Source organism: Salvelinus fontinalis, chromosome 32, assembly GCF_029448725.1.
Source record: "Salvelinus fontinalis isolate EN_2023a chromosome 32, ASM2944872v1, whole genome shotgun sequence".
Lineage (NCBI taxonomy): Eukaryota > Metazoa > Chordata > Actinopteri > Salmoniformes > Salmonidae > Salvelinus > Salvelinus fontinalis.
In genome coordinates this window covers 14,163,509-14,177,607 of record NC_074696.1, presented here as the reverse complement: position 1 = coordinate 14,177,607, position 14,099 = coordinate 14,163,509, and the positions used below count along the sequence as shown (strand labels likewise).

At 45.9% G+C, this 14,099-nt stretch overlaps 1 protein-coding gene across 1 annotated transcript in view; it reads right to left on the bottom strand.

The window, feature by feature from the left end:
* Positions 1–2,193: 2,193 nt before the first annotated feature.
* LOC129830794 (zinc finger and BTB domain-containing protein 10-like) overlaps positions 2,194–14,099 on the bottom strand; it is a 22,518-nt gene continuing 10,612 nt past the window's right edge. The window contains exons 3-5 of the mRNA XM_055893527.1: positions 12,383–12,448; positions 8,060–8,235; positions 2,194–5,145 (exon numbers count right to left, since the gene is read on the bottom strand). Coding sequence (XP_055749502.1) covers positions 4,852–5,145; positions 8,060–8,235; positions 12,383–12,448 — 536 coding nt within the window. The 3' untranslated portion in view covers positions 2,194–4,851. The remainder of the gene's footprint in view (positions 5,146–8,059; positions 8,236–12,382; positions 12,449–14,099) is intronic.

Sequence of the window (14,099 nt, the reverse complement as noted above, 5' to 3'; positions counted from 1 at the left end):
AACAGCTTCTATCTCAAGGCCATCAGACTGTTAAATAACCATCACTAGCACATAGAGGCTGGCCACTTTAATAATGGAACACTAGTCACTTTAATAATGGAACACTAGTCACTATAATAAGGGAACACTAGTCACTTTAATAATTGAACACTAGTCACTTTAATAATGGAACACTAGTCACTTTAATAATGGAACACTAGTCACTTTAATAATGGAACACTAGTCACTTTAATAATGGAACACTAGTCACTTTAATAATGGAACACTAGTCACTTTAATAATGGAACACTAGTCACTTTAATAATGGAACACTAGTCACTATAATAATGGAACACTAGTCACTTTAATAATGGAACACTAGTCATTTTAATAATGGAACACTAGTCACTTTAATAATGGAACACTAGTCACTATAATAATGGAACACTAGTCACTTTAATAATGGAACACTAGTCACTTTAATAATGGAACACTAGTCACTTTAATAATGGAACACTAAACACTTTAATAATGTTGACATATTTTGCATTGCTCATCTCATATGTACATACTGTATTTCAGTCTATGCCGCTCCGACATTGCTTGTCCAAATATTTATATATTCTTAATATCATTATTTTACTTTAGATGTGTGTGTATTGTTGTGTATTGTTAGATATTACTGCACTGTTGGAGCTACAAACACAAGCTTTTCGCTACACCCGCAATAACATCTGCTAAACACGTGTATTTGACCAATAAAATTTAATTTGATGTATACTGAACAAAAATATTAACGTAGCATGAGTTCCAGTTCATATAAGGAAATCAGTCAATTGAAATAAATTCATTAGACCCTAATCTATGGATTTCACATGACTGGGAATACAGATATGCATCTGTTGGTCACAGAAACCTTAAAAAAAAATAGGGGCGTGGATCAGAAAACCAGTCAGTACCTGGTGTGACTGCCATTTGTCTCATGCAGCGTGACACATCTCCTTCACATAGAGTTGATCAGGCTGTTGGTTGTGGCCTGTGGAATGTTGTCCCACTTCTCTTCAGTGGCTGTGTGAAGTTGGATATTGGCTGAATATTGGCGGCAACTGGAACACGCTGTCGTACACATCGATCCAGAGCATCCCAAACAGGCTCAATGCGTGACATGTCTGGTGAGTACGCAGACCATGGAAGAACTGGGACATTTTCAGCTTCCAGGAATTGTGTACAGAATTGTGTTATCATGCTGAAACATGAGGTGATGGTGGCGGATGAATGGCACGACAACGGGCCTCAGGATCTCATTACGGTATCTCTGTGAATTCAAATTGCCATTGCTAAATGCAGTTGTGTTCATTGTCTGTAGCTTATGCTTGTCCATACCATAACCCCACCGCCACCATGAGTCACTCTGTTCACAACGTTGACATTAGCAAACCGCTTGCCCACACGACGCCATACACATGGCCTGCAGTTGAGGCCGGTTAGACGTACTGCAAAATTCTCTAAAACAACATTGGAAGTGGCCTATGGTAGAGAAATTAACATTAAATTATCCGGCAATTTCTCTGGTGGACGTTGCTGCAGTCAGCATGCCAATTGCACCCTCCCTCAAAACTTGAGACATCTGTGGCATTGTGCTTTGTGACAAAACTGCACATTTTAGAGTGGCCTTTTATTGTCCCCAGCACGAGGTGTACATGTGTAATGATCATGCTGTTTAATCAGCTTCTTGATATGCAACACCTGTCAGGTGGATGGATTATTTTGGCAAAGAAGAAATACTCACTAACAGAGATATGAACAAATTTGTGCACAAAATTTGAGCGAAATCTGCTTTTTGTGCGTATGGAACATTTCTGGGATCTATTATTTCAGCTTATGAAACATGGGACCAACACACGTTGCATTTATATTTTTGGTCAGTGTATCATGACTGTAGGTTATAGTGAACCATAGATGTTCTTTCCCCATGTAAACACAGCATAGATAAGGACTGAGTAATACCTGTCCTTTCCCCATGTAAACACAGCATAGATAAGGACTGAGTAATACCTGTCCTTTCCCCATGTAAACACAGCATAGATAAGGACTGAGTAATACCTGTCCTTTCCCCATGTAAACACAGCATAGATAAGGACTGAGTAATCAGAAATGGGTAAAGAATAGAATGTGAAGTGCTAAAAAAATCATCTGAAATAAATGAACCACAGATCAAGTTTAAGCGTTTTATTTTGAATATGTATTATAGAGGAACAGTAGTACAATTGAAACAGAAAAAGGAGAATGTAATTCATTTTTGAAAACCTTGAGAAAAAAATGTAAAAAGAGTAACCTGACTTGTTTTGTGTTCAGGGTTGAGCCCAGGAAAGGCCCATTGGTTTTGCATCGCTGTAGTTTGAAGAGAGAGTTGAAAAATACACAATTTAAAACATCGTAAAAAAAAATAAAAAATACAGCCGAAAAATAAAAAAAACCTGTTTCTGTAGTAGTGTTTTACTTGATTTGTCCATTACAGTACAGCATAATAACATCTCAAACAACACGCCATCTTGAGATCATCCGTTGTACAGTAAAAGAGAAACAGGATAGTTTGATGGACGAGCACAAGTGTGACCAGATAGAGTGGAAGGTTAGGGACGTGTTCATTAGGGCACACCGTAACGACACATGTTGCAATGGAAAACTAAAACAAATGTAAAAAAAATATATATATATATTGGACAAGTACAGTGCCTTCTGAAGGCGACCCAGTATGACACAACACAAGGCCAAGATGTTACACAAGCCGACTGCAGCTGAGTGTGTTCCATTAAGTAAAATAAACTAGCTAAATCTCTTTTTTTTTCATATATAAAATCCCTCCCAGTGATTTGAAGGTAAATCATATTTTACGAACATGGATGAGGATATCTCTATAGGAGCTTTCTTTAAAATACATTTGCATTTGGAGTACAGGGAGATCAAACATTTCTGTATAATTATAGCACTTCAATATATCCACTGCATTTGGACAAACTGCTGTTCCTAGGTTTTAACCTGCAAACAATCCATATTTCTTATCAAATACGTGCTTAATTAAATAAAATAAAAAAGGAAAAGAAAATACAATAAAAAAGGACAAATAAAACTATATATGCATTTAGGGTAAAGTGATTATTTTTTTTAATCTGACAATTACATACACAAGCAGGTCTCTACATACTGTAGAGATTACCTGGCTATCTCAACAATAATTAATAAACAATTTGGTTGGACAAATAGATAGAAATTAACAGTCTTGATTGCATTTCGGAGCCAATATAATAATATTAAATAACAAAACATCTAAGAAAAAGAGAAAATAGTTCCATTCAGACCCACTTTGGGGAAGCAAGAAAAGACATTGAAAAACAAAATGATTTTCATGAACGCAAAATAGTAGTAAGTGCATGTCTGTTAGGCATCATAGATCTTTAGTTATATCGAACAAAGTGTTTTCCTACCTGGCAGACAAAATAAAAAATACTTCTATCAAATTAAATAAACTGATTGTAAAAATTACTACTTTTCAAAATGGAGTTTCTCTTTCAGACTTCATATATCTGCACTCTTTAAACTACTACCAAACACCCAACGTTCAAGTGATTCAAAGTATATATATATATATATATATATATATATATATATATATTTTGAGCTATAATATATCACTACTTGATATAAACCACGTATATATATATATATATATATATATAAGGTATCTTTTTAACTTAGGTCCCTACATCATGTTTACAAGTACTGCCGGTAGTTCTACAAAATGGTATGTGAGCGTGTGTGTGCATTAAATACAAAAAGACAATGGCAAAGCATACCTGATAGGCGCCGTAGCACAACAGTGTTCTATAGATAGCTGATTAATATATATATATATAACTGAGTCATTTCAGGCTTTATGATTATAAACATCATATACAGCTGTAGGTCCAGTATTTCGCGACATAAACATTACAGCACCAAACATTTCTGTCATTTGGCAAAATTCAAGCTTTAAGTGAATGTCAAAATGCTTTATAAAGTGTTACTGTGTGGTGCTGTGATTTGTATAAAGCTAGCTAATAACATTTCCTCTTGTACTTTCGCTTCTTTTTTTCCTAAATATTTTTTCGATTTTTTTCTGCTCAACTTTTTTTTCTCTCAGTAGTTTTTTTTGTTTCCTGATAAATCTTGGTGTGCTTTCTGCTTGGCACAATAACACAGCCCACTTAACTTCAACTCAGAAATATGGCTGTGATAAAATAGTCACAAAACAGATTTTTTTGGTTCCAAGATTTGTGCAGGGAAAAGATAGAATATTAATCATAATGTTCAGGTCATCTAAACATCAAATCCTCCTGTCGGCAAATAATGCCCTTTCTTTGACGTCCTTCCTTCTAAAAACATGCACCTAGCAATATAGTTACAGATTTGACAGAAAGTACAGTCGAAAACTGAAACTGAACCTCATTGATAGCAGTTTTACAACAAAACAGAAAAAAATTATAGAATTGAATAAGACCATAAAAACTTCTTTCATAAATTAAATAATATTTCTTAAGATGATTGGTCTATTGCAACTAAAAACGCTGTACACCCCCTCCCCCCCAAAACAAAATCACCATAAACCTGATTTCAATATTACATTTTTCTCTAGTGAGCACTAGGCCCAGAGCGACACATAGAATATCTGTACATCTTGGAGTCCTGCTCTACCAAAGCTTCTCTCTTTGTCTCACACACTAAACCGTGTAAGAAACCTCAAGGTTTGATAGCACTTTGGAGTTGTTGATTGTTTACCAGCTTTATTTAAATGTAAAAAAATCTTTAACTATTTTTTGTTTGTTTCTATCTGAGCTAGTCATCCTCTGGGGCGGCACTAGTGTCACCCTCCAAGTTGGATTGGTCGTTGTCGTTAGGCTCCTCCCCCTCCTCAGCCATGTCCTCGTCAGGCTCCTCCCCCTCAAAGTCATCATCCTCGCGGACGAACACCTCCAGGGACTCCAGGCCCCCCTGCGTGGCCTGGTGGGAGTCAGCACAGTCCGCACACACGCCGTAGCGCCGTGAGCCGTGCCGGATCCCCACGCTGGCCGCCAGCATGAATATCTTCTTGCACACCATGCACTTGTACTTTTTGTCCTTCTTGTGCACCTGTAGGGATAGGGAGGGGGACGAGAGAGAGGGACAAGGGTTAATGCTGCGTTCATGTGCTGTCAGAGTTATTGGAAACATGGAACTGAGAAACTCCTGGAAAGATCCTGGAATCATAAATACAAAAGTTGAAAACAATAAATTAAGGCTGAAATATGAAATGGGAAACTGACACTTCCCCAATCCAGCTAAAGTCATGGGAGAGACTTCTACAGAGAGGAAGGGTGGAGGACAGAGTGATGGAGGACAGAGTGATGGAGGACAGAGTGATGGAGGACAGAGTGATGGAGTACCGTGTGTGTTAATGTTTTCAAGAGGGAGGTGGGGGTGTCTCTGTGTGATAATGTTTTCAAGAGGGAGGTGGAGGTGTCTCTGTGTGATAATGTTTTGAAGAGGGAGGTGGGGGTGTCTCTGTGTGATAATGTTTTCAAGAGGGAGGTGGGGGTGTCTCTGTGTGATAATGTTTTGAAGAGGGAGGTGGAGGTGCCTCTGTGTGTTAATGTTTTCAAGAGGGAGGTGGGGGTGTCTCTGTGTGATAATGTTTTGAAGAGGGAGGTGGGGGTGTCTCTGTGTGATAATGTTTTCAAGAGGGAGGTGGGGGTGCCTCTGTGTGATAATGTTTTCAAGAGGGAGGTGGGGGTGCCTCTGTGTGATAATGTTTTCAAGAGGGAGGTGGGGGTGTCTCTGTGTGATAATGTTTTCAAGAGGGAGGTGGGGGTGTCTCTGTGTGATAATGTTTTGCCTGGTTTGGGGATTTATCCATTTTTTTTACTCTCAAAATTACAATTATTCATAGAGAAACAACGAAATGGGATGTTCTGAGTCCACGTCAACACTGAAATCATATCAGAAAATCCTTTTCAGGGTGTTATACCCCTTTAATTGAGCATTTTGCGACAAGAATTTGCTGGTCTAGTTTTTATGCTGCATATGTCATGACAGAGTTTACAAAACAAAAGCCCACCAGATTAATATAAACAACCATGATTACACCAGATATGCTTACTTTGCAGTTAACATTTAATTGAGAAGGTTTTGGGGGAATGTCTTTGTCTACCCACAAGACAGTTATCATGATCTAAACTGGCTATGCAAACTGAATGACAGACAGGCACGCCACACAGACAGACCAGCGATATTGCTGAAAATGTATTGGCAGGTTTGTTAGGTTTGGCTAACTAGGGGTGGGATAATGTCAATGTGGATTTGATAGCAGCCGGGAGCTTCATTATTATTTATTGAATCTTTATTTAACTAGGCAAGTCAGTTAAGAACAAATTATTATTTACAAATGATGGCCTACTCCGGCCAAACCTGGTAAACGCTCGGCCAATTGTGCGCCGCCCTATGGTATTCCCAATCACAGCCGGATGTGATTCAGCCTGGATTCGAACCAGGGAATGAACAGTTCGGGTAGGGTCTAACCAGGGAATGAACAGTTCGGGTAGGGTCTTACCAGGGAATGAACAGTTCGGGTAGGGTCTTACCAGGGAATGAACAGTTCGGGTAGGGTCTAACCAGGGAATGAACAGTTCGGGTAGGGTCTAACCAGGGAATGAACAGTTCGGGTAGGGTCTAACCAGGGAATGAACAGTTCGGGTAGGGTCTTACCAGGGAATGAACAGTTCGGATAGGGTCTAACCAGGGAATGAACAGTTCGGGTAGGGTCTAAACAGGGAATGAACAGTTCGGGTAGGGTCTAAACAGGGAATGAACAGTTCGGGTAGGGTCTAACCAGGGAATGAACAGTTCGGGTAGGGTCTAACCAGGGAATGAACAGTTCGGGTAGGGTCTAACCAGGGAATGAACAGTTCGGGTAGGGTCTAACCAGGGAATGAACAGTTCGGGTAGGGTCTAACCAGGGAATGAACAGTTCGGGTAGGGTCTAACCAGGGAATGAACAGTTCGGGTAGGGTCTTACCAGGGAATGAACAGTTCGGGTAGGGTCTAACCAGGGAATGAACAGTTCGGGTAGGGTCTAACCAGGGAATGAACAGTTCGGGTAGGGTCTTACCAGGGAATGAACAGTTCTGGTAGGGTCTAACCAGGGAATGAACAGTTCGGGTAAGGTATAACCAGGGAATGAACAGTTCGGGTAGGGTCTAACCAGGGAATGAACAGTTCGAGTAGGGTCTAACCAGGGAATGAACAGTTCGGGTAGGGTCTTACCAGGGAATGAACAGTTCGGGTAGGGTCTTACCAGGGAATGAACAGTTCGGGTAGGGTCTAACCAGGGAATGAACAGTTCGGGTAGGGTCTTACCAGGGAATGAACAGTTCGGGTAGGGTCTAACCAGGGAATGAACAGTTCGGGTAGGGTCTTACCAGGGAATGAACAGTTCGGGTAGGGTCTTACCAGGGAATGAACAGTTCGGGTAGGGTCTTACCAGGGAATGAACAGTTCGGGTAGGGTCTTACCAGGGAATGAACAGTTCGGGTAGGGTCTTACCAGGGAATGAACAGTTCGGGTAGGGTCTTACCAGGGAATGAACAGTTCGGGTAGGGTCTAACCAGGGAATGAACAGCTCGGGTAGGGTCTAACCAGGGAATTAACAGTTCGGGTAGGGTCTAACCAGGGAATTAACAGTTCGGGTAGGGTCTAACCAGGGAATGAACAGTTCGGGTAGGGTCTAACCAGGGAATGAACAGTTCGGGTAGGGTCTAACCAGGGAATTAACAGTTCGGGTAGGGTTTAACCAGGGAATGAACAGTTTCGGGTAGGGTATTACCAGGGAATTAACAGTTCGGGTAGGGTATTACCAGGGAATTAACAGTTCGGGTAGGGTCTTACCAGGGAATGAACAGTTCGGGTAGGGTCTTACCAGGGAATGAACAGTTCGGGTAGGGTCTTACCAGGGAATGAACAGTTCGGGTAGGGTCTTACCAGGGAATGAACAGTTCGGGTAGGGTCTTACCAGGGAATGTCTCTTGACGTGCTCTCTGCGGGTGAACAGCTTGCCACAGATGTCGCAGCTGAAGGAGCGGACGCCGGAGTGAATGATGAGGTGCCTCTTTAGTGTTCTCCGGTGCTTGGCGATGTAGTTACAGTGGGGACACTTGAGCTTATTCAGGGCTATGTCGGACGACTCGCCTAAGAGAAACACACCAGGTATCAGGCACGAGGTTGCTTTCTAAACAGTTGCTCAAACCCACATTGACACAGATAATGGAAGAGCAGAATTGGGGGCAGTCATTTGTAGAGCCGCCCCAGTCTCTGGCGGAAGAACCCCTTGGTTCTTCACTTCCCAATAAAAGAGAGGAGTTGTGGGATGAGGGGTTGTGTGTGTGGTGGTGGGATGAGGGGTCGTTTAGTGTGGTGGTGGGATGAGGGGTCGTGTGTGTGGTGGTGGGATGAGGGGTCGTTTAGTGTGGTGGTGGGATGAGGGGTTGTGTGTGTGGTGGTGGGATGAGGGGTCGTTGGGTGTGGTGGTGGGATGAGGGGTCGTTTAGTGTGGTGGGATGAGGGGTCGTTTAGTGTGGTGGGATGAGGGGTCGTTTAGTGTGGAGGTGGGATGAGGGGTGGTTTAGTGTGGAGGTGGGATGAGGGGTCGTTTAGTGTGGAGGTGGGATGAGGGGTCGTTTAGTGTGGAGGTGGGATGAGGGGTCGTTTAGTGTGGTGGTGGGATGAGGGGTGGTTTAGTGTGGAGGTGGGATGAGGGGTCGTTTAGTGTGGAGGTGGGATGAGGGGTCGTTTAGTGGGAGGTGGGATGAGGGGTCGTTTTGTGTGGAGGTGGGATGAGGGGTCGTTGGGTGTGGTGGTGGGATGAGGGGTCGTTGGGTGTGGAGGTGAGATGAGGGGTCGTTTAGTGTGGAGGTGAGATGAGGGGTCGTTTAGTGTGGAGGTGGGATGAGGGGTGGTTTAGTGTGGAGGTGGGATGAGGGGTCGTTGGGTGTGGTGGTGGGATGAGGGGTCGTTTAGTGTGGAGGTGGGATGAGGGGTCGTTTAGTGTGGTGGTGGGATGAGGGCTGGTTTAGTGTGGAGGTGGGATGAGGGGTCGTTTAGTGTGGAGGTGGGATGAGGGGTCGTTTAGTGTGGAGGTGGGATGAGGGGTCGTTGAGTGTGGTGGTGGGATGAGGGGTCGTTTAGTGTGGAGGTGGGATGAGGGGTCGTTTAGTGGGAGGTGGGATGAGGGGTCGTTTAGTGTGGTGGTGGGATGAGGGGTCGTTTAGTGTGGTGGTGGGATGAGGGGTCGTTTAGTGTGGTGGTGGGATGAGGGTTCGTTTAGTGTGGTGGTGGGATGAGGGTTCGTTTAGTGTGGAGGTGGGATGAGGGGTCGTTTAGTGTGGAGGTGGGATGAGGGGTCGTTTAGTGGGAGGTGGGATGAGGGGTCGTTTAGTGTGGAGGTGGGATGAGGGGTCGTTGGGTGTGGTGGTGGGATGAGGGGTCGTTGGGTGTGGAGGTGAGATGAGGGGTCGTTTAGTGTGGAGGTGAGATGAGGGGTCGTTGGGTGTGGTGGTGGGATGAGGGGTCGTTTAGTGTGGAGGTGGGATGAGGGGTCGTTGGGTGTGGTGGTGGGATGAGGGGTCGTTTAGTGTGGAGGTGGGATGAGGGGTCGTTGGGTGTGGTGGTGGGATGAGGGGTCGTGTGTGTGTGTGGTGGTGGGATGAGGGGTCGTTGGGTGTGGTGGTGGGATGAGGGGTCGTGTGTGTGTGTGGTGGTGGGATGAGGGGTCGTTGGGTGTGGTGGTGGGATGAAAGGTCGTTTAGTGTGGTTGTGGGATGAGGGGTCGTTTAGTGTGGTGGTGGGATGAGGGATTGTTTAGTGTGGAGGTGGGATGAGGGGTCGTTTAGTGTGGTGGTGGGATGGGGGGTCGTTGGGTGTGGTGGTAGGATGAGGGGTCGTTGGGTGTGGTGATGGGATGAGGGGTCGTTGGGTGTGGTGATGGGATGGGGGGTCGTTTAGTGTGGAGGTGGGATGAGGGGTCGTTGGGTGTGGTGATGGGATGAGGGGTCGTTGGGTGTGGTGATGGGATGGGGGGTCGTTTAGTGTGGAGGTGGGATGAGGGGTCGTTGGGTGTGGTGGTGGGATGAGGGGTCGTGTGTGTGTGTGGTGGTGGGATGAGGGGTCGTTGGGTGTGGTGATGGGATGAGGGGTCGTGTGTGTGGAGGTGGGATGAGGGGTCGTGTGTGTGGAGGTGGGATGAGGGGTCGTGTGTGTGGAGGTGGGATGAGGGGTCGTGTGTGTGGTGGTGGGATGAGGGGTCGTTGGGTGTGGTGGTGGGATGAGGGGTCGTTGGGTGTGGTGGTGGGATGAGGGGTCGTTTAGTGCGGTGGTGGGATGAGGGGTCGTTTAGTGTGGAGGTGGGATGAGGGGTCGTTTAGTGTGGTGGTGGGATGAGGGGTCGTTTAGTGTGGTGGTGGGATGAGGGGTCGTTTAGTGTGGAGGTGGGATGAGGGGTCGTTTAGTGTGGTGGTGGGATGAGGGGTCGTTTAGTGTGGTGGTGGGATGAGGGATCGTTTAGTGTGGTGGTGGGATGAAAGGTCGTTTAGTGTGGTGGTGGGATGAGGGGTCGTTTAGTGTGGTGGTGGGATGAGGGGTCGTTGGGTGTGGTGGTGGGATGAGGGGTCGTTTAGTGTGGTGGTGGGATGAGGGGTCGTTGGGTGTGGTGGTGGGATGAGGGGTCGTTGGGTGTGGTGGTGGGATGAGGGATCGTTTAGTGTGGTGGTGGGATGAAAGGTCGTTTAGTGTGGTGGTGGGATGAGGGGTCGTTTAGTGTGGTGGTGGGATGAGGGGTCGTTGGGTGTGGTGGTGGGATGAGGGGTCGTTTAGTGTGGTGGTGGGATGAGGGGTCGTTGGGTGTGGTGGTGGGATGAAAGGTCGTTTAGTGTGGTGGTGGGATGAGGGGTCGTTTAGTGTGGTGGTGGGATGAGGGGTCGTTTAGTGTGGTGGTGGGATGAGGGGTCGTTTAGTGTGGTGGTGGGATGGGGGGTCGTTGGGTGTGGTGGTAGGATGAGGGGTCGTTGGGTGTGGTGATGGGATGAGGGGTCGTTGGGTGTGGTGATGGGATGAGGGGTCGTTGGGTGTGGTGATGGGATGGGGGGTCGTTTAGTGTGGAGGTGGGATGAGGGGTCGTTGGGTGTGGTGGTGGGATGAGGGGTCGTGTGTGTGTGTGGTGGTGGGATGAGGGGTCGTTGGGTGTGGTGGTGGGATGGGGGGTCGTGTGTGTGGTGGTGGGATGAGGGGTCGTGTGTGTGTGTGGTGGTGGGATGAGGGGTCGTGTGTGTGTGTGGTGGTGGGATGAGGGGTCGTGTGTGTGTGTGGTGGTGGGATGAGGGGTCGTTGGGTGTGGTGATGGGATGAGGGGTCGTGTGTGTGGAGGTGGGATGAGGGGTCGTGTGTGTGGTGGTGGGATGAGGGGTCGTTGGGTGTGGTGGTGGGATGAGGGGTCGTTGGGTGGTTGAATCCTCAGTGAAAGGATATCATGTTTACTATGGTGTTTATAGGAAGGAAAAACACCCAGAAACGGTTAAATACTAAACTGTCAGTTGTCATGGCTACACTACTGCCTAGGGAGTAACAAAATAATTTGATTTCTCTACCAAAAACTAGTTTTACCATTAACCCATTGATCTAAAATATTCCAGATGTGTAGTTAGGAAAGAATGTGTAAGAAAATGCTGTACCTCAGCTGCTATTAACAGAGATCCACACATCAGGCCAAAGTCTTCAAATAGTACAGCCTCCATAACCAATTTACACTATTGTGAAGAAAGATGTTTGACAAATCTAGTATGTGAGAAATGTGTAGTGACGTCGTAACACCCTCCTAACCAGCTAAGGGACAAGTGTAGACGTGACTGTAGTCAAACTATTGATCTGGCTGGCAAGGCTCACATCACAGACAGCTGAATGATAGCGTCCTGCCTTTGTCTTTGTTTGAGCCAAGAGGCCCTCAACAAAAGCGTTGTCAAGCAGGCCAGGTTGCCAGGGGGCTGAGGAAAAACAGGTCACCTGTGTGCTGTGTTCAACTGGCTGATGTGCTGTTCACAACACCATCTTGGGGGATATCTGTGTTAGTCATTTATCTCCTATCCAGAGCAACCTACAATACCGGAAGTATTCACATCTTTGATCATCATCATATTAACCAACCACCGAATTAGGTTCATGACATAAGGTGTGAAAACAAATCTGTCATAAGAATGTGTTTAGTAATATGGAACCAGTAAGTCTGAACATATATCTGACACTAGGCCAGCTACTATATGGTATAATTACATGAGAACACAGCCCTTACCATTCTCCCAGGACTCCCCTTGCTGGGACTCTTGTAGGAGGCTGTATTGGAACTGATTGGCCAGTTCTGTGAGAGGAGGCGAGGAGAAACAAAGACATGATTAGAGGGTCTGAAAGCTTTTGGGGACACACACACACACACACACACTACCTTACGTACACAAACACCAGGCCGCACCTACCCCAGGGTCTTGTTCAGCTGGGCACACCTGTAGCAAACCAGTTTAAAACTAGATTAGAACAAAAAGTTGAGTTTCTTATTTGAAAAGTCGTTGAGATAGACACTCCCTGTTTGTCTGCCTTCGTTCTTTCCGTTTGGTGCCTAATCCCAGATGAACACGACCCTGGTGCCTAATCCCAGATGAACACGACCCTGGTGCCTAATCCCAGATGAACACGATGTTAGTGCCTAATCCCACATGAACACGACTTTAGTGCCTAATCCCACATGAACACGACCTTAGTGCCTAATCCCACATGAACACGACCTTCGTGCCTAATCCCACATGAACACGATGTTAGTGCCTAATCCCACATGAACACGACTTTAGTGCCTAATCCCACATGAACACGACCTTAGTGCCTAATCCCAGATGAACACGACCCTGGTGCCTAATCCCAGATGAACACGACCCTGGTGCTGCCTGTGTTCTGTCATCCATTCCCTAGCCTGCCTGTCTGTCTGTCTGCTACTGTATGTAGGTCCACTTCTTCTAGCCAGGAGAGCGTGTTCAGCAGCCTCTCCCACTGGGCTGTGGATTAATATGTGAATCACAGGATGGAGCCCTCAGCCCCTCATTTAGGGCTAATTAAGCCTGTTCAGTGATCCTATCTCTGGGCCTGGCCCTCAGAGCCCTCAGAACCTATTGTTAAGAACCTGACCACCGGTCCCATTCTCTATCCTGCCTGCCTGCCTGCCAGCCAGCCAGCCTGCCTGGGTCAATATTTGGAATGGCTAGGACAGCCCCAGTGCATTAGGGGGGATTAGGGAGGGAGAGAGGGTCAGACCTTAGAAGTTTTGCACCTCAGAGGGATTGAGGGGAGTTATTTATTGTGTGTTCGTATAAAGAGGCAGAAACCAAGCCCTTTTAAACAATCCAACAGCCTTGTTTGGAGAGGAACCAAGAATTTATAGCCATGAATCCAGCAGCTCTGCTATAGTAAAGCAGGGGGTGTGGAGGGGGGATTGCCCGTGGTTCACCTAAAGCATAGCTCCTGTTTTTCCGGCACCAAGCATAAGAGAACAGACGAACAGGGAGAGACAATCGAGACCTGTTCAATAGAAAATTATCATTTTCATTGCCTGTTGCAAAACGTTTTAAAACGCTGTGCCCTAATGAACACGATCCAGGCCTCTACAGTGCTCAGCCATGCTAAACAGCAGCTTCTCCTCATAGTGATACACACTACTACAGAGCTCAGCCATGCTAAACAGCAACTTCTCCTCATAGTGATACACACTACTACATAGCTCAGCCATGCTAAACAGCAGCTTCTCCTCATAGTGATACACACTACTACAGAGCTCAGCCATGCTAAACAGCAGCTTCTCCTCATAGTGATACACACCACTACAGAGCTCAGCCATGCTAAACAGCAGCTTCTCCTCATAGTGATACACACTACTACATAGCTCAGCCATGCTAAACAGCAGCTTCTCCTCATAGTGATACACACTACTACAGAGCTCAGCCATGCTAAACAGCAGCTTCTCCTCA